The sequence below is a fragment of the Cervus elaphus genome, chromosome 20, assembly GCF_910594005.1.
Source record: "Cervus elaphus chromosome 20, mCerEla1.1, whole genome shotgun sequence".
Classification (NCBI taxonomy): domain Eukaryota; kingdom Metazoa; phylum Chordata; class Mammalia; order Artiodactyla; family Cervidae; genus Cervus; species Cervus elaphus.
The window spans coordinates 67,474,569-67,496,275 of record NC_057834.1 but is presented as its reverse complement, the minus strand read 5'-3'; the positions used below and the strand labels follow the sequence as shown (position 1 = coordinate 67,496,275).

Genomic DNA, 21,707 nt, shown 5'->3' with positions numbered 1-21,707 from the left:
CATCTGAGTCATCAGGGAAGCCCAGTTATTGAGTTGTTATTTGAATAGTTGATTGTTTCAGTCACAAAAGAAAGGCACAAAATAAATGCATGGAAAGATATTCAAAATATACAAATGAAAATGAGGTACTTCATTTATTTTTGACCTTTAAGATGTATGAAAATTATTAAGAACAATTCTCTTATTCTTAAGAACATTCTCTGTTATTGGAGAGAACACTGTATATCAAATCAAAAACCTTAAGAGTACTCATCATTTTTTTCCCCCTAACATTTCCACTTCTATAAATATATCTTAAATAAGTTTCATTAATTGAACTTATAGATATGTCTATTTTAGCAATGTTTACCCCAGTATTGATTATAATTGTGGGAACTTGGAAGTGGAAGCCATTCACTATGCCAATAGAGGTAATGGTTAATTTATATGGATGAAAACTTTTTCAATGTAATTCTGTAACACTGTATAGCACAGTGATTATGATTTTGAACTCTGTAGTGATAAACATGGAACATAAATAAAAAGTGGAAAATACAGTTCTGTATTCCCATCTCAGAACACAGATAGGTTATATGACCTTGGGCAAATTACTTCTTTAAGTCTCTCTGTAAAATATGAATAAGATACATTCAAATGATTTCTGTAAAAACTAAAATGATATTTTATGTTAGGTTCTTTGCATAATTCCTGACACATATTAAGCTTTCACTGAAGATATAGCTTTTACAGTTATGCCTGATATGATTATATATTCATTGACCTGTGGCCATATTCACAACATACTGTTACAAGAGCAAAATCAGGATCAGAACGGAGCAACCAGGCAGGTCCCGTACCGCACACAAACCCACCCACACACGCACGGGACCTCGAGGCTATTTTAAGAAAATATTTCCAGTGATCACTGTGGTAGGGTATGGATACTTTCTATTTGTGTTTTGCTTTTCCAGATTTTCACATTTTAAACAATATACCTGAATAACTTGTTGCTTCCTTAACAGAAACAATAAACCACAATAAAATGTGGTTGTTTTCTAAGACAGGGAATGAAGTCATTGTTTATCTTCCTAGTTTCATTCAAGTAGAATTTTACATTTTCTCCTCCAAAAATGTTTATAGAGCCACGGTGCTCTGGATTGACTTTGAAGCCCTCCATAGAGTCCCAAGGACCGTCTAGCAAAAGGGAACTGATCTGAGAGAAGAGGAGAATGCAATGGGGAGGAGCAGTTTTCCATGTGTAACTAACGATGCGGGCACTGAGAGGGATTTTTTTTAATCCATCATTGTTTTATTCTCTCCCTAACTAATGATTACATAAATCATATAATTTAAAAATGTAGTCATCAACTCTCTATTTATTTGTAAAATGAGATGAGCTAGCTTGTTTATATTCAGAAGTAATTTACTGAAAAGAGGCTTTTATAAAAGGCCTGTTAGGTAAGATGGAAAAAAAATAATCTATCTTTCATTCTTTGTGAAGTGTATTATCATGTATAAATAGTGTGGAGAAATAAATAATGAATATTTGGAAGCAAAAATAGGAAAAAAATGATGTATGGCAAAGTAATATCAGTATATACTTATTTTTATAAACTAAAATGTTGATGCCTGGTTGGAATTTTTAAGCCTCCATTTAAAATTGTCCTTTTGAAGCAAAATTAAACAAATGAGAACAGAGTACAGCATGCAAACACTGATTTACTTCAAATATTTTTCATAAGTACTCAAAGCTTAGATTGAGAAAAAAGCCCTAAAATTTGAGGGTATTTAGTCCCACTAACTATTCCAATATCTGATCACTAATACAGTTGTTTTGACAAGATCCTATATAACATTTACATTACAGTTCAGCAGCTCTGTAAAACAAAGATTTGCATTCCAGAAAAAAAACTGAGTCGCAAATAGATTGCCATCATTATTCAAGCACAACATTTTGAAACCTCAAAGGAATTTATCACAGACAGCACCGTAATGTATAATCATATTTGTTTTGGCAAGAAACCACAGGATTGTTTTGCTGTTGCTATGACACTAATGTATGCAACATTTTATAGTATAATATTTTCTGCCACATGTGCTATGCATGACATAGACAATCTGTATAAATTTTTAAATCCATGAAATTTATCTATAAGGATAGGTATATATCTATATATCTCCATCTATTTATTATCTATCTAGCTCCTGAAACAAAATGAAAATCCTATTAAGGGAAGCATTATTGTTTACAGGAGGGAACTAATGTTAACTAATGTTTAAGGTGCTTAAGTGTTAAGCACCTACCATGTGCCAGGAAGTTCATTTGTGATCTGTTAATCCCATCAATCACTCCATAAGGAAACAATTATTATATCGATTTTTCAGAAAATGAGGAGAGGAGTATTCATCGAATCCCACCTAGTCTGACTAGCTATAACGTAGTCAAACCAAGCTTCAAACTGAAGATGCGTGCATGTGTGAGTGCCAGGTCACTTCAGTCATGTCTGACTCTTTATAACCCTATGGACTATAGCTCACCAGGCTCCTCTGTCCGTGGGATTTTCTAGGCAAGAACACTGGAGTGGGCTGCCACGCCCTCCTCCAGGGGATCTTCCAGACTCCGGGATGGACCCTGGTTCCTGCTGCTCCTGTATTGCAGGCAGATTCTTTACCACTGAGTCCTAGGGAAGCTCTCAAACTCAAGACTGCCAGCTGCAAAGCCTGTCTTTCCATCCTCCACCCATCCTAACTCTGCCTAAATTTCTGCACAGGCTTCACTCTGATTTCTATGATTTTATAATCTGAAAGCAGTCAATGTAAATGTCAATGCATAGCCTTTTCTGGGTCACCATGAATTCCCTTAGAATTTTCTTATCCATATAAATTTCCATTACAGTTGCCGTTATTATTTAGTTGCTAAGTTGTGTCTGACTCAGTGACCCCATGGACTACAGCCTGCCAGACGTCTCTGTCCATGGTGTTCTCCAGGCAAGAATACTGGAGTGGGTTGCCATTTCCTTCTCCAGGGGATTTTCCCGACCCAGGGATGGAACCTGTGTCTCCTGCATTGGCAGGTGGATTCTTTACCACTGAACCACCTGGGAAGCCACAGTTGCCATGAGAATTAAACACAACACAGTAATTTCCATCTGTAATATTACACACTTCTTATGCCATTTCTAGATTTTTTGAGTTGTGATCACTGCTCACCACTTTCATTCCAGTGACGCTTCTGCTGATAAGGGAGTGCTTTCACACTATGAGCTTCTTGGGTAGTACAAGCTAGTAAAAAGTCCCTGATCTGATGCACAAAACTGTAATCTGCAATCTTGTGATTCTTTCTAGCATTATTTTCCCTTCCCTGTTGTAGGCAAAAGGGGATCACTTTTGGTTTAAATGATTAGATCACAAAAACCTTAAAAAAAAATAATAATGGAGAAAATTTTTTTCTCAAAACGCATTTCCTCTACCTGGCTCTATCCATTAAATGAGTTCTCAGAGTTATCTCAAATTACCCGTAAGTGGCTATAGCAGCCTGGTCTATTAATACATGCCTTAACAAAACTAAGAAAATGTAGATATCAACTGTTCTCGGATCTACTGGAAATATTCCATTTTCTATCAAATCCCATCCATCCTTATATTTATTTAAAACATTTTTTGTTCCCTTGCCATATAGTCTCCATTCCTTTAGATTTGTTGTTTGCCACTGGTTAAAACTGATGAGCCATAAGCATACATCATTTGCATGTGCTTACCTATGCAAATCTGAATGGTAGCCTTCTGCCTTAAGAGGGAGAACAAGCAGAGGGCAAGAGAGAGGGAAAAAATAAAAGCACCTAGTGCTCTGCTGCTGGAACGAATGCAGCACGACCCAGGAGGATCCCTGGAGGAAAGAAGACAAGGAACCCCTTTTCTGTTCAGTTCAGTTCAGTCATCAGTCATGTCCGACTGTTTGCAACCCATGGACTGCAGCACACCAGGCCACGCTTTCCATCACCAACTCCCAGAGTTTACTCAAACTCACGTTCATTGAGTCGGTGATGCCATCCAATCATCTGATCCTCTGTCGTCCCCTTTTCCTCCTGTCTTCAATCTTTCCCAGCATCAGGGTCTTTTCAAATGAGTCAGTTCTTTGCATCAGGTGGCCAAAGTATTGGAGTTTCAGCTTCAGCATCAGTCCTTCCAAAGAATATTCAGGACTGATTTCCTATAGGATGAACTGGTTGGATCTCCTTGCAGTCCATGGGACGCTCAAGTGTCTTCTCCAACACCACAGTTCAAAAGCGTCAATTCTTCGGTGCTCAGCTTTCTTTATAGTCCAACTCTCACATCCATACATGACTACTGGAAAAACCATAGCTTTGACTAGATGGATCTTTGTTGACAAAGTAATGTCTCTGCTTTCCAATGTGCTATCTAGGTTGGTTGTAACTTTTCTTCCAAGGAGCAAGTGTCTTTTAATTTCATGGCTGCAGTCACCATCTGCAGTGATTTTGGAGCCCCCCAAAAAAAGTCTGCCACTGCTTCCATTGTTTCCCCTTCTATTTGCCATGAAGTGATGGGACCAGATGCCGTGATCTTAGTTTTCTGAATGTTGACCTTTAAGCCAACTATCGGCTTTCACTTTCATCAAGAGGCTCTTTAGCTCTTCGATTTCTGCCATAAGGGTGGTGTCATCTGCATATCTGAGGTTATTGATATTTCTCCTGGCAATCTTGATTCCAGCTTGTGCTTCATCCAGCCCAGCATTTCTCATTATGTACTCTGCATATAAGTTAAATAAACAGGGTAACAATATACAGCTTTGACATACTCCTTTCCCAATGTGGAACCAGTCTGTTGTTCCATGTCCAGTTCTAAATGTTGCTTCCTGATCTGCAGACAGATTTCTCAGGAGGCAGGTCAGGTGGTTTGGTATTCCTATCTCTTGAAGAGTTTTCCACAGTTTATTGTGATCCACACAGTCAAAGGTATTGGCATAGTCAATAAAGCAGAAACAGATGTTTTTATGGAACTCTCTTGCTTTTTCAGTGATCCAGCAGATGTTGGCAATTTGATCTCTGGTTCCTCTGCCTTTTCTAAATCTGACTTGAACATCTGGAAGTTCACAGTTCACATTATTGCTGAAGCCTGGCTTGGAGAATTTTGAGCATTACTTTGCTAGCATGTGAGATGAGCGCAGTTGTGCAGTAGTTTGACCATTCTTTGGCATTGCCTTTCTTTGGGATTGGAATGAAAACTGACCTTTTTGAGTCCTGTGGTCACTGCTGAGTTTTCCAAATTTGCTGGCATATTGAGTGCAGCACTGTCACAGCATCATCTTTTAGGATTTGAAATAGCTCAACTGGAATTCCATCACCTCCACTAGCTTTGTTCGTAGTGATGCTTCCTAAGGCCCACTTGACTTCACATTCCAGGATGTCTGGCTCTGGGTGAGTGATCACACCATCATGATTATCTGGGTTGTGAAGATCTTTTTTGTATAGTTCTTCTGTGTATTCTTGCCACCTCTTAATATCTTCTGCTTCTATTAGGTCACTACCATTTCTGTACTTTATTGAGCCCATCTTTGTATGAAATGTTCCCTGGTATCTCTAATTTTTTTGAAGAAATCTCTAGTCTTTCCCATTCTATTGTTTTCCTCCATTTCTTTGCATTGATTACTGAGGAAGGCTTTCTTATCTCTCCTTGCTAGTCTTTGGAACTCTGCATTCAAATGGGTATATCTTTCCTTTTCTCCTTTGCATTTCACTTCCCACTTTTCACAACTATTTGTAAGGCCTCCTCAGACAGCCATTTTGCTTTTTTGCATTTCTTTTTCTTGGGGATGGTCTTGATCCCTGTCTCCTGTATACAATGTCACGAACCTCCATCCATAGTTCATCAGGCATGTTGATTATCAGATCTAGTCCCTTAAATCTATTTCTCACTTCCACTGTATAATCATAAGGGATTTGATTTAGGTCATACCTGCATGGTCTAGTGGTTTCCCCCACTTTTTTCAATTTAAGTCTGAATTTGGCAATAAGGAGTACATGATCTGAGCCACAGTCAGCTCCTGGTCTTGCTTTTGCTGACTATATAGAGCTTCTCCATCTTTGGCTGCAAAGAATATAATCAGTCTGATTTCGGTGTTGACCATCTGGTGATGTCCATGTGTAGAGTCCTCTTCTGTTGTTGGAAGAGGGTATTTGCTATGACCAGTGCATTCTCTTGGCAAAACTCTATTAGTCTTTGCCCCAGTTTGGTGAAATGTATTTTGGTCAGGTGCTGATTCTGATCAGAGGAGTTGTCTTACTCCATCCAGTCTGTTAGAACAGAGTACTATAGACCAGTAGCTTATAAACAACAGAAGTTTGTTTCTCACAGTCCTGGAGGCTGGGATGTCTGAGATCAAGCACTGGCAGATCCAGCCTCCAATGAGGGCACTCTTCCTGGTTCACAGATGGCCTTCTCCCTGTCCCTTCTCACAGCCGCAGGGTTGAGGGAGTTTGTAAGGTCCCTTTATTTTTTTTTTTTTTAATATATTAACAAATATTTATTGAATGACTTCTATGTTTTAGAAAGCTCTAAGCACAGGGAATTCTGCAGTATCCCAAATGAGAACATATTTTTTTTTTTTTGTCATACATTGATATGAATCAGCCATAGATTCTTCAATAAGAACAGTTATTCCATTCATAAAAGTCTCTGCCTTTAAGATCTAATCACCCCCTAAAGCCCCACTGCCTAGACTCATCATGTTGGGAATTAGGTTTCAACATAGGAATTTGGGGTTACACAAGAATGCAGTGTATATGCAGGGGTTATCTAATCACACCAGTGATTTACAGTGAAAACGGGCTAAATGCTGGCCATGATGTCATTAGGAAAACTATTTCTCCATCCCACCCACCGCAGGAAACACGCCAACCTTTCATCTATGTCCTTTTCCTGTCTTCTCTTCAAAGATTTCTCTTGATCATAACTAAGAGAAAAATGATCAATGCAAGAAATAGAAGAAAGCAATAGAATGGGAAAGACTAGAAATCTCGTCAAGAAAATTAGAGATAACAAGGGAAATTTTCATGTAAAGATGGGCCCAATAAAGGAAAGAAATGGTGGGGACCTAATAGAAGCATAAGATATAAAGAAGAGGTGGCAAGAATACACAGAAGAACTATACAAAAAAGATGTTCATGACCCAGATAATCACGATGGTGTGATCATTCACCTAGGGCCAGACTTCCTGGAATGTGAAGTCAAGTGGGCCTTAGGAAGCATCACTACGAACAAAGCTAGTGGAGGTGATGGAATTCCAGTTGAGCTATTTCAAATCCTAAAAGATGATGCTGTGACAGTGCTACACTCAATATGCCAGCAAATTTGGAAAACTCAGCAGTGGCCACAGGACTAGAAAAGGTCAGTTTTCATTCCAATTCCAAAGAAAGGCAATGCCAAAGAATGCTCAAACTATGGCACAATTGCTCTCATCTCACATGCTAGCAAAGTAATGCTCAAAATTCTCCAAGCCAGGCTTCAACAGTGCGTGAACTCTGAACTTCCAGGTGTTCAAGTCGGATTTAGAAAAGGCAGAGGAACCAGAGATCAAATTGCCAACATCTGCTGGATCACTGAAAAAGCAAGAGAGTTCCATAAAAACATCTGTTTCTGCTTTATTGGCTATGCAAATGCCTTTGACTGTGTGGTTCACAATAAACTGGAAAATTCTGAAAGAGATGGGAATACCAGATCACCTGACCTGCCTCTTAAGAAACCTGTATGCAGGTCAGGAAGCAACATTTAGAACTGGACATGGAACAACAGACTGGTTCCACATTGGGAAAGGAGTATGTCAAAGCTGTATATTGTTACCCTGTTTATTTAACTTATATGCAGAGTACATCACGAGAAATGCTGGGCTGGATGAAGCACAAGCTGGAATCAAGATTGCCAGGAGAAATATCAATAACCTCAGATATGCAGATGATACCACCGTTATGGCAGAAAGTGAAGAAGAACTAAAGAGCCTCTTTCTGAAAGTGAAAGAGGAGAGTGAAAAAGTTGGCTTAAAGGTCAACATTCAGAAAACTAAGATCATGGCATCTGGTCCCATCACTTCATGGCAAATAGATGGGGAGACAGTGGAAACAGTGGCTGACTTTATTTTTTTGGGCTCCAAAATCACTGCAGATGGTGATTGTAGCCATGAAATTAAAAGATGCTTACTCCTTGGAAGGAAAATTACGACTAACCTAGACAGCTTATTAAAAAGCAGAGACATTACTTTGTCAACAAAGATCCATCTAGTCAAAGCTATGGTTTTTCCAGTAGTCATGTATGGATGTGAGACTGGGACTATAAAGAAAGCTGAGCACAGAAGAATTGATGCTTTTGAACTGTGGTGTTGGAGAAGACTCTTGAGCATCCCATGGACTGCAAGGAGATCCAACCAGTCCATCCTAAAGGAGATCAGTCCTGGGTATTCACTGGAAGGACTGATGTTGAAGCTGAAACTCCAATACTTTGGCCACCTGATGTGAAGAGCTGACTCATTTGAAAAGACCTTGATACTGGGAAGGATTGAAGATGGGAGAAGAAGGGGATGACAGAAGATGAGATGGTTGGATGGCATCACTGACTCAGTGAACATGAGTTTGGGTAGTGGTGACGGACAGGGAGGCCTGGCGTGCTGCGGTTCATGGGGTCACAAAGAGTCAGACGCGACTGAAGAACTGAACTGAACTGAGCTGATGCCTGGTCAGTCAACATGGCAAGACAAGGCTGTATTGAGGCAGAATCCACGTCATCTTTATCATTTATCTGGATTTTTACAACAGCCTCTTACAGACTGGTTTCTGTTTGGTTTTGTTTTGCTTCATTGTTGCTCTCCTTCAATTCATTTTCCAATCTGAACATGCCATTTCCTTTCTAACACTCTTTCTTGGCTCCCCCTTTCTTATAGGCTAAGAATCAACCCCACAATGTTGCATAAAAGACTTTTCATGAATTTTCCTTAAATGTGACTGAGAATACTTTTCCATATACTTCTTTTTGGTTTGCATTTCATCTCTAATGGTGTTCCTATTTATGTACTTTGCCTATTCTTCAACTAGTATGTTTTACATATTATAGACATGAACTCATTCAAGTATGTCCTTTATATTTTACATGTTGTTACTGGCCTTTTAAAACTGTTTTAAACTACTCTTGATAAATTTTATTTTTAAAAATGCTTGAAACTAAGATTCTAGTTATTGCAAGAATGAAACTAATATTGAGTCCCTCCTTTATAAAATCTGCAGCTCATCACACTTTGACAATTTTATTGGTATTATCTAAGATTTGTCTTTGTCATTGCTGTATTAATTTTGTAATAGATCTTCTCTTTAAATGAATTTAATAATTTTGCCCTGTTTCTGTCACTGTATTTACCATGTGTGTGTGTGCTTAGTCGTGTCTAACTCTTTGTGACCCCATGGACTGTAGTCCACCAGGCTCCTCTGTCCATAGAATTTTTCAGGCAAGAATACTGAAGTGGGTAGCCATTCCCTTCTCCAGGGGAAGTTTCTGACCCATGAGTTGAACCTGTGTCTCCTGAGTTGCAGGTGGATTCTTTACAACTGAACCACCTGGGAATTCTTACATACCTGGTGCTTTACGGTTATCTTAATGGTTAAATGACCTTTTGGATAGGAACAGAATTCTTATGTCACAAACTGTTTCATGGAAACTAAAAATACATCACTCCATTCTATTCTGGCATCTAATGCTGTAGAGGGAGAAGTCTAGCTAGCATGCTGTTAGTCTCGCGTGTGTGTTCACTTTGTCTGTATTCGCTTTCACTCACTAGGCATACTGCACAACAACCTCAAAGGCTCAGTCGGCTACCAATAACAAATGTGTGTTTCTTTCTCATACTACACATTGGTGGTCAGGTACTATGGTTCTGCTCCAAGCTACAGGTTGAGCCTTGGTCTCCTGCCCATGACTTCCCATTCTGTGACCCAGGCTATCAGAGCAGCCCATATCTGGAACATGGCCTTCTCTGAAAGAAAGGACCATGAGCAACAAGATTGGGCAAAGCTTATGATGACTCTACAAGTTTCTGGTTGGTGGGCTATCTGTCAGGTTCATTCACTTGTCATTGATCACGTCCAAAGAAACTGAAGCAGAAAGGATACTCTGCCTATGGAAGGGGGTAGATAGTAATTAGGAACGATAGTATCAGCTACAACAATATTTACAGAATTCTTTCTTCAGTATTGAAATTTGAATTTTTCACTGAGAAATACCTAAATTCTAGTATATATTTTAACTTTACCTGGTATCTTGCTAATCCTTCGAGTCTAAAGATTCAGATATTTATCTGGAAGGAAAGTTTCCTTATAGTATTTATCTGAATATTGTCCTCTTCTTCAACATCCATATAACAAGTGATTCACTTGTTATATTCTGAGGTATATCCTTCATATCTATTATCTCTACTTGGATCAGTTTTATTCTCTTGTACTTTTACTGATGATTCTGAAACCTGTCCTTAACATAACTGATTTTACTTTCTCCATGGTGGATTTTGTTTTTGTGATTTTGAACTTTCCAGGTGTCACACTGGTAAAGAATCCACCTGCCAATGCAGGAGAGGCAGGTTCGATCCCTGGGTTGGGAAGATCCCCTGGAGTATGAAATGGCAACCTGCTCCAGTATTCTTGCCTGGAAAATTCCATGGACAGATGAGCCTGGTGGGCTACAGTCCATTTGGTCAGTAAGAGTCGGACACAACTGAGCTCACATACGCAGTATTGGTTTTAATCTTGCCATGACAGTGTTTTCTTACATTAGTTTCCTAATTGTACCTTTGTGCTAGCTATCTTTCATCTCTCATTAAACATATTTTCTTTAATTTCTTTGACAGTAGAAAACACATATTATCTACAATAAATTTAATTAAATATCTTGAGTTCATCTTTTTTTCCTAAAAAATGTATTCTGACTCTTAAAAATGTCTCTTCTGTGTCATAAAATCATCTTAAAGAATTTAAGTAGCTGTCCTGATTATTTATGCCTGAATCAGAACAGATTTAGCTCAGTTTATCTTCCTAAACTTAATGGGAGAAAATGCAAAGATCCTTTAAGTGTTTTCATGAATAGTCAGGGGATCCTTCACTTAGATCTTGAGCTGAAGAGCTGGAGAATGTAGTTTTACATCATGTTGATGATTTCCCAGCCTGAGTGGAGTGGAAGAAGCAGCTGAGGCCAAGGACATTTTCAGGAAGGTCAGTTTATCTCTGCACAGTTTCATTGCTATGGTTGCTGAAATGTCAGGACTGCTATTCTGTTAACTTAACCTCTTCTACAGGAGAATGATACAGTCCTTGGATGTAGCTTATTTATTTTTTTGACTGAAGATAACGCCCCATCCCATTTTATAGTACCTATTCAGTTCAGGAAGGGATTTCTTCATCTGGCACGGACCCTTGTTAATGAGAAGCCTGATCAAAGGAATGCTTCTCTGAAGGCTTTCTTTTGGAGTGTACTTGCCTATTTGCTAACCCTGTTTCATATAGTGTTGGTTCATGGTGCTGAGTCATGTGCTAAATAAGACTTCTCATTCTCTCAGAGGTTGCTCCTATCTCTTGTTCTCATTCTTTGAAATTTGGAGGATATGACTGGGATTATATAGGACTCTAGCCACTTTTGCAACATCCAACTTCTTTACTGGCAAAGAAAAATTTTAATTGTCCTTTGGTGACATCCGTCAAACTGAAACTATTCATACTATATCTAGCAGACATGCCTAAAATTTTTACTCTATCTAGTTTTTGCTCTCAGTGACACAGCTATTAAGACATTAATTCCTACTTTACTCTTGCTAATATAAGAGAGTAAAGCTAATGAATATGTAAATGTTTCCATCTTCATTTCCCAGGAGAGGCAGAATCTTTTTATACTGAAGTATAATTGCTTTACAATGTTGTGTTAGTTTCTGCTCTACAACAAAGCGAACCAGCTATATGTGTATATATATCCATTCCCTCCTGAACCTCTCTTCCACCCCATACCCATCCCACTCATCTAGGTCATCACAGAGCACCAAGTTGAGCTGCCTGTGCTTTATAGCAGATTCCCACTAGCTGTTTTACACATGGTAGTGTATTCATGTCAAGCCCAGTCTCCTTGAAGGCAGGAGAAGGGGCTGAGATGGTTGGAGAGCATCACTGACTCAATGAACCCGAGTTTGAGCAAACTCTGGGAGACAGTGATGGCTAGGGAAACCTGGCACACTACAGTCCATGGGGTTGCAAAGAGATGGACATGACTTAGTGACTAAACAACAACAATCTCCCAATTCATCCCATCCTCCCCTTCATCCCCCATGTCCACATGTCCATTCTCTATGTTTGTGTCTGTATTCCTGCCCTGGAACTAGGTTCATCTGTACCATTTTTTTCAGATTCCACATATATGTGTTAATATACATTTGTTTTTCTCTTTCTGACTTACTTTACTCTGTATGACAGTCTAGGTCCATCCACATCTCTACAGATAACCCAATTTCCTTCCTTTTATAGGTGAGTAATAGTCCATTGTATATATGCATAACATCTCCTTTATCAATTCACCTATTGATGGACACTTAGGTTGCTTCTATGTCCTGGCTACTGTAAATAGCGCTGCAATGAATGTTAGGGTACATGTGTCTTAATGGAACTACCACATGACCCAGCAATCCCACTACTGGGCATATACCCTGAGAGGCAGACTTTTGTTTTTCACTCCTATGAGTAATTAATAGTGCCGCTCTTTGTGTTTTTGCTAACCTCCTAAAGCCAGCACCCCTGAAGATTCTGTTTGGGATGCATGGGCTCTTGAAGGCAGGAGCCAGAAAAGGATGCGTTGGAAAGGGAGAAGTGGTGTGACTGAAGAAAAACGTTGGCTCCCTGAGACCTTCAGTTGGTGGGATGTGTGGGTCCTGAAAAATGAGAGGCGCCTGCACACAGCTTGAGTAAGGGCCCCAGGACAGACAGGACCCAAAAGAGAGGTGTGCCAAGGGCAGCTGGACTCTGGGCATGAGGCATAAAGACATGTGCGCTACAACCAAAGTCTCCGTGCCCAATTTGGCAGAGAGAAATACACCGAATGCTCTCCAAAGGCTGTGTGAGTCATAAAGAAGGGGCACAGGAATTTAAATAATTCTGGGGGAATTTTTCCAAGGGACTTTGGTCAATTAGAACATATTGATAGTTAATACAAAGAAGTACAACCAGGACCTTCTTAGAGAGCAGCTGAAGAAGACTGAGTAATTTTAAAACACTGTAAGTATTTTAGTTACACAATTTTTCATGACTATAACCTCATCATGGGAAGAAAAAAGAAAAAGAGAGAGAAAAGAAAGAAAGGAAGGGAAGAAGGGAGGAAAAGGAGGAAGAGAGAGCAACAGTCAGGTCCACAATGTCAGTGGCTCTCAGATTAGTGTCTATAGGTAATCTTCCCCCTTCTCTCTCTCATCTGCATGATCTTTTTGTTTCCTACTAGAGAGAAATAGGTGAAGGCAATGGCAACCCACACTCTTGCCTGGACAATCCCATGGACAGAGGAGCCTGGTAGGCTGCAGTCCATGGGATCGCTAAGAGTCAGACACAACTGAGTGACTTCACTTTCACTTTTCACTTTCATGCATTGGAGAAGGAAATGGCAACCCACTCCACTGTTCTTGCCTGGAGAATCCCAGGGATGGGGGAGCCTGGTGGGCTGCCATCTATGGGGTCGCACAGAGTCAGACATGACTGAAGCGACTTAGCAGCAGCAGCAGCAAGAGAGAAATATCTTGTGTGGTATTTTGCATAACTGGCTTCATCATATATAGACACATTTTATACACATCAACTTAAAAAAACACATTCTACAATATATTGGAAAACTTTCCACATCTTGATTTACCTCATCCATTTCAGCTGTTGAATAGTAATAATAATTAGTAATGATTAAGGGCTTCAGAGGTGCCAGGCTGTTCTAAGTTCTTGCTTATTATCTTACTGAACTCTTATAACTATCATTGTATGAATCATTCTATGCAGGAGAAAACTGAGTCACAGAGTAATTAAGTAAGTTGCCCAAGATCCAAAGTACCCCAAACTGCCAGCCATTGTACCCCTAGAAACTGTAAACAGAAACAGCACACTAAAATGTACTGGATCCCACTGTAGGAACGTATCCCAATGGATTTAATAATTCACTACAGATAAACATTTAGACCTCTCCTGATTTGATATTACAAACAGCTGTAGTAAAGTTACTGGTAACTTATGTTTAGTGAACATTGAGACATGATGGGCTGGTTTCCACAGATGATTAATTCTTTTCATAAAACCAAATGTAATGAATGTTCAGATTTACTTAGCCTTCAGAAAAATCATGACTTTCCTTCAAACTATGGTAATTAACTATATGACAAACTCCCTATAATTAAGGGATAAATTGTTGGCATTTTATAAGCAAGAACACTTGCATGCTGTAATTATTCTGTAGCTTACAGTTTACCAAATGTGTACTTTGAATATAAGAAGTTATATAAGTACATAACTTTTAAAAGAAACCTGTTGTCTGCTCTACACAAGACCGACAACCAGAAAATGATAGCTTGGCATAATCATGCTAAAACAATAGGCCGTAACTGCCAACCGAACTTTAACACCAGGCTCCCTTTCTCTCCTCAGAGGGCCAGCTTAAGGAGCTAATGTCACTTCCCAGCTATCAATTATAAAGATCAAACTACTAGAGAGGATTTTTGCATTCACTTGTTTCCCACTGTGAACTAAGATGAAAAGCAATATATTTACTCCAAACATTCCTTATTAAAGAAGGAAGAGAAAGCTACTCTGGGCTTCTCTGAAGTGATGGCCTTCCTCCCTTTCTGGCTGATGGGCAGCAATACATATCCTCTCAGCAGCAGAGCTCCAAGGGGAAGCCCAAGACTTGTGATTTTCCTGTGTGAGTGCAGACAGGGTTCTGCCTGGAAACAGTGATGGAGAGAGTGGAGAGGGAAGGCGGAGCTCAGCGGGGCGAGTGCCAATGCACTAGGTGTGTAGAGGGAGAATCAAATTAGATTCCAATCATCTTTATTGCCTACCTATCAGATTGAAGATAAAGCACACAAATGTATCATAAACAAAAATGTTAAAGAATAAACACTGATCTCTTGCAATCAATAGATTCTAATAGAATATTTTTGCTTTCATCATCTAGTATCTTAAAAGTCACTGTAAATAAAAATGAATTTGCATAAAATCAAGAACAGAAATATTTTAATCATTTAATACACATAATGATGTAATGGTACACAAGATATTTGGCAAGTCTAGCAGACTTCTAAAGAAACATTATGCAAATAAATGTTAAAAAGCAGAAGACTCAGATCACTGTTCAAGTTAATATATTGAGAGGTGCATAAAATACTCTAATTTTTACCAGGACAATTTTCTTCAAAGTATGTTTAAGATCTCTACCTAATTGCTACTGCTTTTTGTATTTAAAGTTCAACAAGATCTAATTTCATATGTATTATTCACTTCAGTTCAGTTTAGTGGCTCAGTCATGTCCGACTCTTTGCGACCCTTTAGACTGCAGCACATCAGGCTTCCCTGTCCATCACCAACTTCCAGAGCTTGCCCAAACTCAAGTCCATCAAGTCAATGATGCCATCCAACCATCTCACCCTCTGTTATCCCCTTCTCCTCCTGCCTTCAATCTTTCCCAGCATCAGGGTCTTTTCCAATGAGTCAGTTCTTTGCATCAGGTGGCCCAAGTATTGGAGTTTCAGCTTTAGCATCAGTCCTTCCAATGAAAATTCAGGACTGATTTCCTTTAGGATGGGCTGTTTAGATCTCCTTGCAGTCCAAGGGACTCTCATGAGTCTTCTCCAACACCACAGTTCAAAAGCATCAATTCTTTGGCGCTAAGCTTTCTTTATAGTCCAACTTTCACATCCATACTTGACGACCGGAAAAACCATAGCTTTGACTATATGGAGTTCTGTCAGTAAAGTAACGCCTCTGCTTTCAAATATGCTGTCTAGGGTTGTCATAGCTTTCTTCCAAGGAGTAAGCATCTTTTAATTTCATGGCTACAGTCACCATCTGCAGTGATTTTGGAACCCAAGAAAATAAAGTCTGTCACTGTTTCTATTGTTTCCCTATTTACCATGAAGTGATGGGACCGGATGCCATGGTCTTAGTTTTTGAATATTGAGTTTTAAGCCACTATTTTCACTCTCTTCTTTCACTTTTATCATGAGGCTTCTTAGTTCCTCTTCACTTTCTGTCATAAAGGTGGTGTCATCTGCATATCTGAGGTTATTAATATTTCTCCTGGAAATCTTGAATCCAATTTGTGCTTCACCCAATCCAGCACTTCACATGATGTACTCTGCATATAAGTTAAATAAGCAAGGTGACAGTATACAGCCTTGATGTATTCCTTTCCCAGTTTGGAACCAGTCCGTTGTTCCATGTCCTGTTCTAACTGTTACTTCTTGACCTGCATACAGATTTCTCAGGAGGCAGGTAAGGTGATCTGGTATTCTCATCTCTTTCAGAATTTTCACTTAGATATATATTTTATTGGGGCTTCCCAGGTGGCGCTACTGGTAAAGAACCTGCCTGCCAATTCAGGAGACATAAGAAAAGAGGATTTGATCCCTGAATAGGGAAGATCCCCTGGAGCAGGGGGCATGGCAACCCACTCCAGTATTCTTGCTTGGAGAATCTCACGGACAGAGGGGCCCAGCAGGCTACAGTCCATGGGGTCGCAAAGAGTTGGACACAACGGAAGCAACTTAGCATGCATGCACGTATATATTTTATTACATAGGTAGGTATCTTGAATCACTATACCGTATAATTTTTCTTTGCTGTTTACCAATGACATGGACATTTGCAATCTGTTTAACTACTTGAGTTTCCCAGGTGGTGCAATGGTAAAATCCACATGCAAAAAGATCTCCTGGAGAAGGAAGTGACAACCCATTACAGTTTTCTTCCTGGAAAATTCCATGGACTGAGGAGCCTGGTGGGCTACATTCCATCGGGTTGCAAAGACTCAGACATGACTAAACAGCACACACATAACTACTTGGGAGCTCTTCTTAACTGTATAATGAGGACACTTATTCTAAGAGGGCATCAGCTAAATCATGGTAGAAAAGAAATTAAAATAATCAATGACTTAGAAAAGGAGTTTATTTCTTTTTCAGAACCATCTAGGGTGTGTATGTGGACTGTTCCATGAGCTCATCCAGAACCCAGGCTGTCCAGGAGGATTGGTCATCTTCAAAAATAAAAGATTATTCCGGTCACTTATCTTTTCCACTTGGTGATAAGGAGTACAGAATGTCTGGGACAAGAGTTTTCAAAGAGATAACCTAGAGGTTATTGCACCTACCCTTCTGCTTACATCTCATGGGTCTAAACTTGGTTGCTAGGTCACACCTAACTGCAGGGGAAGCTGGGGAATAAAGACTACAGCTGGACAACCATGAGTGTAGTTAAAATTGGAGTGAGAAACTCAGTTACTGAAAGGAAGAAGAGAAGAAAGAATACTGGTCATCTATCAGCGGTCTTTGCCACTATAATGATGAAAGTGAAAGTGTTAGTTGCTAGTCATGTCTGGTCTACCTCTTTGCAACCCCATGGACTGTAGCCTGCTAGAAAGAATTCTTCTTTCCATGGAATTCTCCAGGAAAGAATACTAGAGTGGGTGGCCATTTTCTTCTCCAGGATATTTTCCCAACCCAGGGATTGAACCTGGATCTCCTTGCCTTGAAGGCAGATTCTTTACCATTGAGCCACCAGGGATACTCAGCTTTAAAAATTGTTGCAAAGAACAAAATTATACTTTGTAGAGCACGGAAGTGGTTTTGTGGAAGCAATTAGTATAGTATTTGACACATCTTGCATGATCACTAAATGGTCATTGTTATTTTTATCGTCATCACCATCATCATCATCTAATGTCTCTATCCTCATTTAAATGCTTAAAATCCTTCCACAGTATCATGGATAAGTGCTTGCTTAGCTATTCTTGAATCCTTATAGTAAAAAGAAATTTCATTGCTTTTAAGGTGGGAAAGTTAGTAACTAATTTCCAGACATTATTTATCTTCCTACACTTCCTTTTCTTTCATCCTAATTGTGATCTCTGAGATTCCATAAAACAAATTGCATCCCTCTGTCACACAACAGTCCTTCAGATATTTATGGGAAGCTACTGCTTCTTTCTTGAGTTTCCTTTTCCTATAAACTTATTATTTTTTTAAACTTAATATTTTTGTTCCTTCCAGTCTCTTATAATTCATGACTTTGACTCTACTCACCATCTTAGACATATCTATTTGCTCACTTAAAAAAATTTACTGTCAACTCATGTTTTATCAATGTTCATCTTAAAACCATGTCACGTAGTACACAGTATACCAAGTTGACTTGAGCAAAGCAAACCATCAATCCCTCATTCAGGATATCATTTTCCCTAAGTGGGGCTTAAAACCATATAAACTTCTAGCAGTCATATCATGCTGTTGACCCATGCTGAATGGTAGACTCCTTTACCCTCTGAGCCTTTTGCATTTGTGCAGTTAAACTAGACATACCCTACCCTATAGGAACTTTTTTAAAAAAAAGTACAAGTATGAAATATTTCCTTTATTTCTAGTTAATTGTTAGTGGTACATTTACTGCAATCTTCCAAGAATTTTTAATATTTCATCCAATGTATCAATTATCCCTCACAGATTCACCTGGGGCTTCCAAGGTGAATGGCTCAGTGGTAAAGGCTCCACCTCTCAATGTAGGAGCCGCAGGAGACGTGGGTTCGATCCCTGGGTCAGGAAGATCCTTTGGAGTAGGAAATGGCAACCCACCACAGTATTCTTGCCAGGGTAATCCCATGGACTGTAGTTCATGGGGTCCTAAAGAGTCAGACATGACTGAGTGTGCATCCTATGTGACCCCTCCACAGATTCATACCATCTAAGCCTCCAATTAGCATCTATTAATAACTTCATCTAAGATATTGATCAAAATCTGGATGTGGACAGGGCTGAGGAGAAGACATTAGCAACCCTTTGTTACTAAATAAGCAGTCATTTAAACAGTTACATACGTGCGTGAATGCATCATCGCTTAAGAAATATTAACCTATCTAGCTCACAGAAGTCTCAAGAAAAGTTATTAAAACCTGGCTTTTCTGTTCATTGCTATGTCCCATGAGGTCCTGACCTGCCACTCAAAGTGCTACCTCATCAGGCTCCCTTAAGCCCAGCCTGATCTTCAGGGCCCCCCTGATCAGGAAAGCACACTGGTGTTTCCCTGAGGCCAGAAACTGAGGTTTAGCAGTATTTATTGAGTCCTGAGTATGTGCCAGTTGTTACACTACACAGATTTTCATATACATAAAGCATGGAAGAAATGGAATATGTATTATGAAAAATGTATACATTCTCAAGTAAAACTTATATTTTGCCCATGCGTGGGACCACTGTATAACGTTCCTTATCTCAAAGCTATGGCAAATTGCAGCACAGTCCATGTACAGACTCAACTTTTAAGCCTGAGAAGTTCAAAGAAATGTTTTCTATGTGATACGCATTTTTCAAAGATGTTCTCTTCAGTGATTAAGTTCTTGCTAAATACCACATTAGACTCTGAGCTTATTTTAGTAAATCAAAAATGTGAAAGAACTCTCAAGAATAATTATTCATTTGCTCTAGATAACAATCACACTTTAGAATTTAAATTATGAATCACCTGTACAGATGTTACCTTTTCCAAAGGACTTTCTACTCGAGGAATGCTTATCATTGGCATCTGTGCCAGGTTATCCGTGTGTATATGCTCATTTTCTGGTTGTCTTCCTTTGAAATTATTTACCACACATACAACCTACAATTTCAGGAAAAAATACAATTAAAACAAAGCCATGCTCCCTATAAACATGATCTTTGTGAGCACATGATAAATCTAATCACAGTAATAAAGTATTGGCATAACTTAAATATTACAGGTCTATAACTTTACATTCAAATTTATCTTGTAATCCAGTGCAAGTGTGTTCAACAGCATTCATCAATTAATATGTAGCTCAGTTAATAATGACAATGCTATTATTCCAAAATTTTCATTAAATTAGGTTATAGTCAGTGCTCAAACTGATCCAAAAATAACACCATAACCTTATAAAAATTCATAGCAAGCTAACCTTTCCTTAATGTGGCTAACCTACAACTTAATTTAAATGCTAATTATATCCCATTGCTTCAAGATCATTACATTCATAATAAACCTTCTACGATTGGCACTTTCTAATTTAGTAGCATCATTAAACCTAGTTTATTGTCTATTATTGCATCCCATATATATTTGGCATTTCAACAACAGCTTACTATGGCTACCACTGAAATAGAAGACCTTTTACATAAAGGAAACTGACCCTTGTTTCAATTGATTATATCCCATACTAAACCAGAAGTTCTCATATTCTACTGTGCATGAAAATAAAGTTCTGGCACTTAAAAAAAAAAAGACATTCCTAAGCCCTTTCCTAAAAATTCTGATTTCAAAGATGAAGGAGAAGGCTTAGGAGTTGCCACTTTTAAAAGGCATTTCTGAAGCTTCTGATGTAGGTGGATCAAATTTTAAAAATTAGTGATTTAAATAATACAGGAAAATTAGTTGCTTATATTGCTTATATTGAACTAGTAGGTAAGATATTCTTGAGCTTTCTTTTTCTGGGTTTTATATTCTATTATCAAACTGAAATACAGAATTTACTTGTAGCTAGTTTATAACTTAACATTCATTTAAAAAATAAATGCTTAATATACAATCACAAATTTACATTGTATATTTTCCATAAATCACACTGGAAAGTGTGGGGCTCATTATTGAATATTTTCAAAGGTCAATTAGATCTTAATTTTTCTCCAGTTTTTAAATAAAATTTTAAAATCTACAAAATAAAACACACTATTAGAATTTATCTCAGAAAAAACTTCCTTGCAAACTGATATATACTTATTATCCTTCCAATTCCTTGAACAATTACAGATCAGAAGCACAGATCAAAGTCTAATAACTTAATACTCAATTTCATCACTACCATCAAGATCTTTAAAGTCATGGCAAAGGTTTGGAAATGGGTACCTGATAAACATTCTATCAAATGATGAGCCTGCAAAGGACTAATAGATAGTAACTGACCTAAAGTAGAGGTCAGCAAATTTTGTCTGTAATGAGCAGATAGTACATATTTTTGGCTTTGTGGGTGTACAATCTCTGTAGCAAGTATTCAGCTCTGCCATTTTGGTGTGGAAGCAGCAAAGGATATAATCAAGAATTTGAGCCAACAACAATATAACAAACAGCAGTTTCATACCCATTTCATGAAATATATATATACACACATTTTCTTTTCATTAACATTATGCGTGCTAAGTCATTTCAGTTATGTCCAACTCTTTGTGACCCTATGGACTGTAGCCTACTAGGCTCATCTGTCCATGGGATTCTCCAGGCAAGAATACTTGAGTGGGCTGCCATGCCCTCCTCCAGGGGATCTTTCCAATCCAGGGATCAAACCCTCGTCTCTTATGTCTCCTAAATTAGCAAGCGGGTTCTTTCTTTACCACTATGGCCACCTGGGAAGCACCATTAATGTTATATAAATTTATGGAAAATCAGCAGGTGAAAAAA

At 38.7% G+C, this 21,707-nt stretch overlaps 1 protein-coding gene across 4 annotated transcripts in view; it reads right to left on the bottom strand.

The window, feature by feature from the left end:
• Nucleotides 1–21,707, bottom strand: part of PLPPR5 (phospholipid phosphatase related 5) — a 124,691-nt gene that overhangs the window by 9,908 nt on the left and 93,076 nt on the right. For 2 of the 4 annotated variants that reach the window (XM_043878161.1, XM_043878159.1), the window contains exon 5: nt 19,764–19,898. In XM_043878161.1, the coding sequence (XP_043734096.1) occupies nt 19,764–19,898 (135 nt within the window). The remainder of the gene's footprint in view (nt 1–19,763; nt 19,899–21,707) is intronic. The other 2 variants (XM_043878162.1, XM_043878160.1) reach the window with 1 other exon arrangement.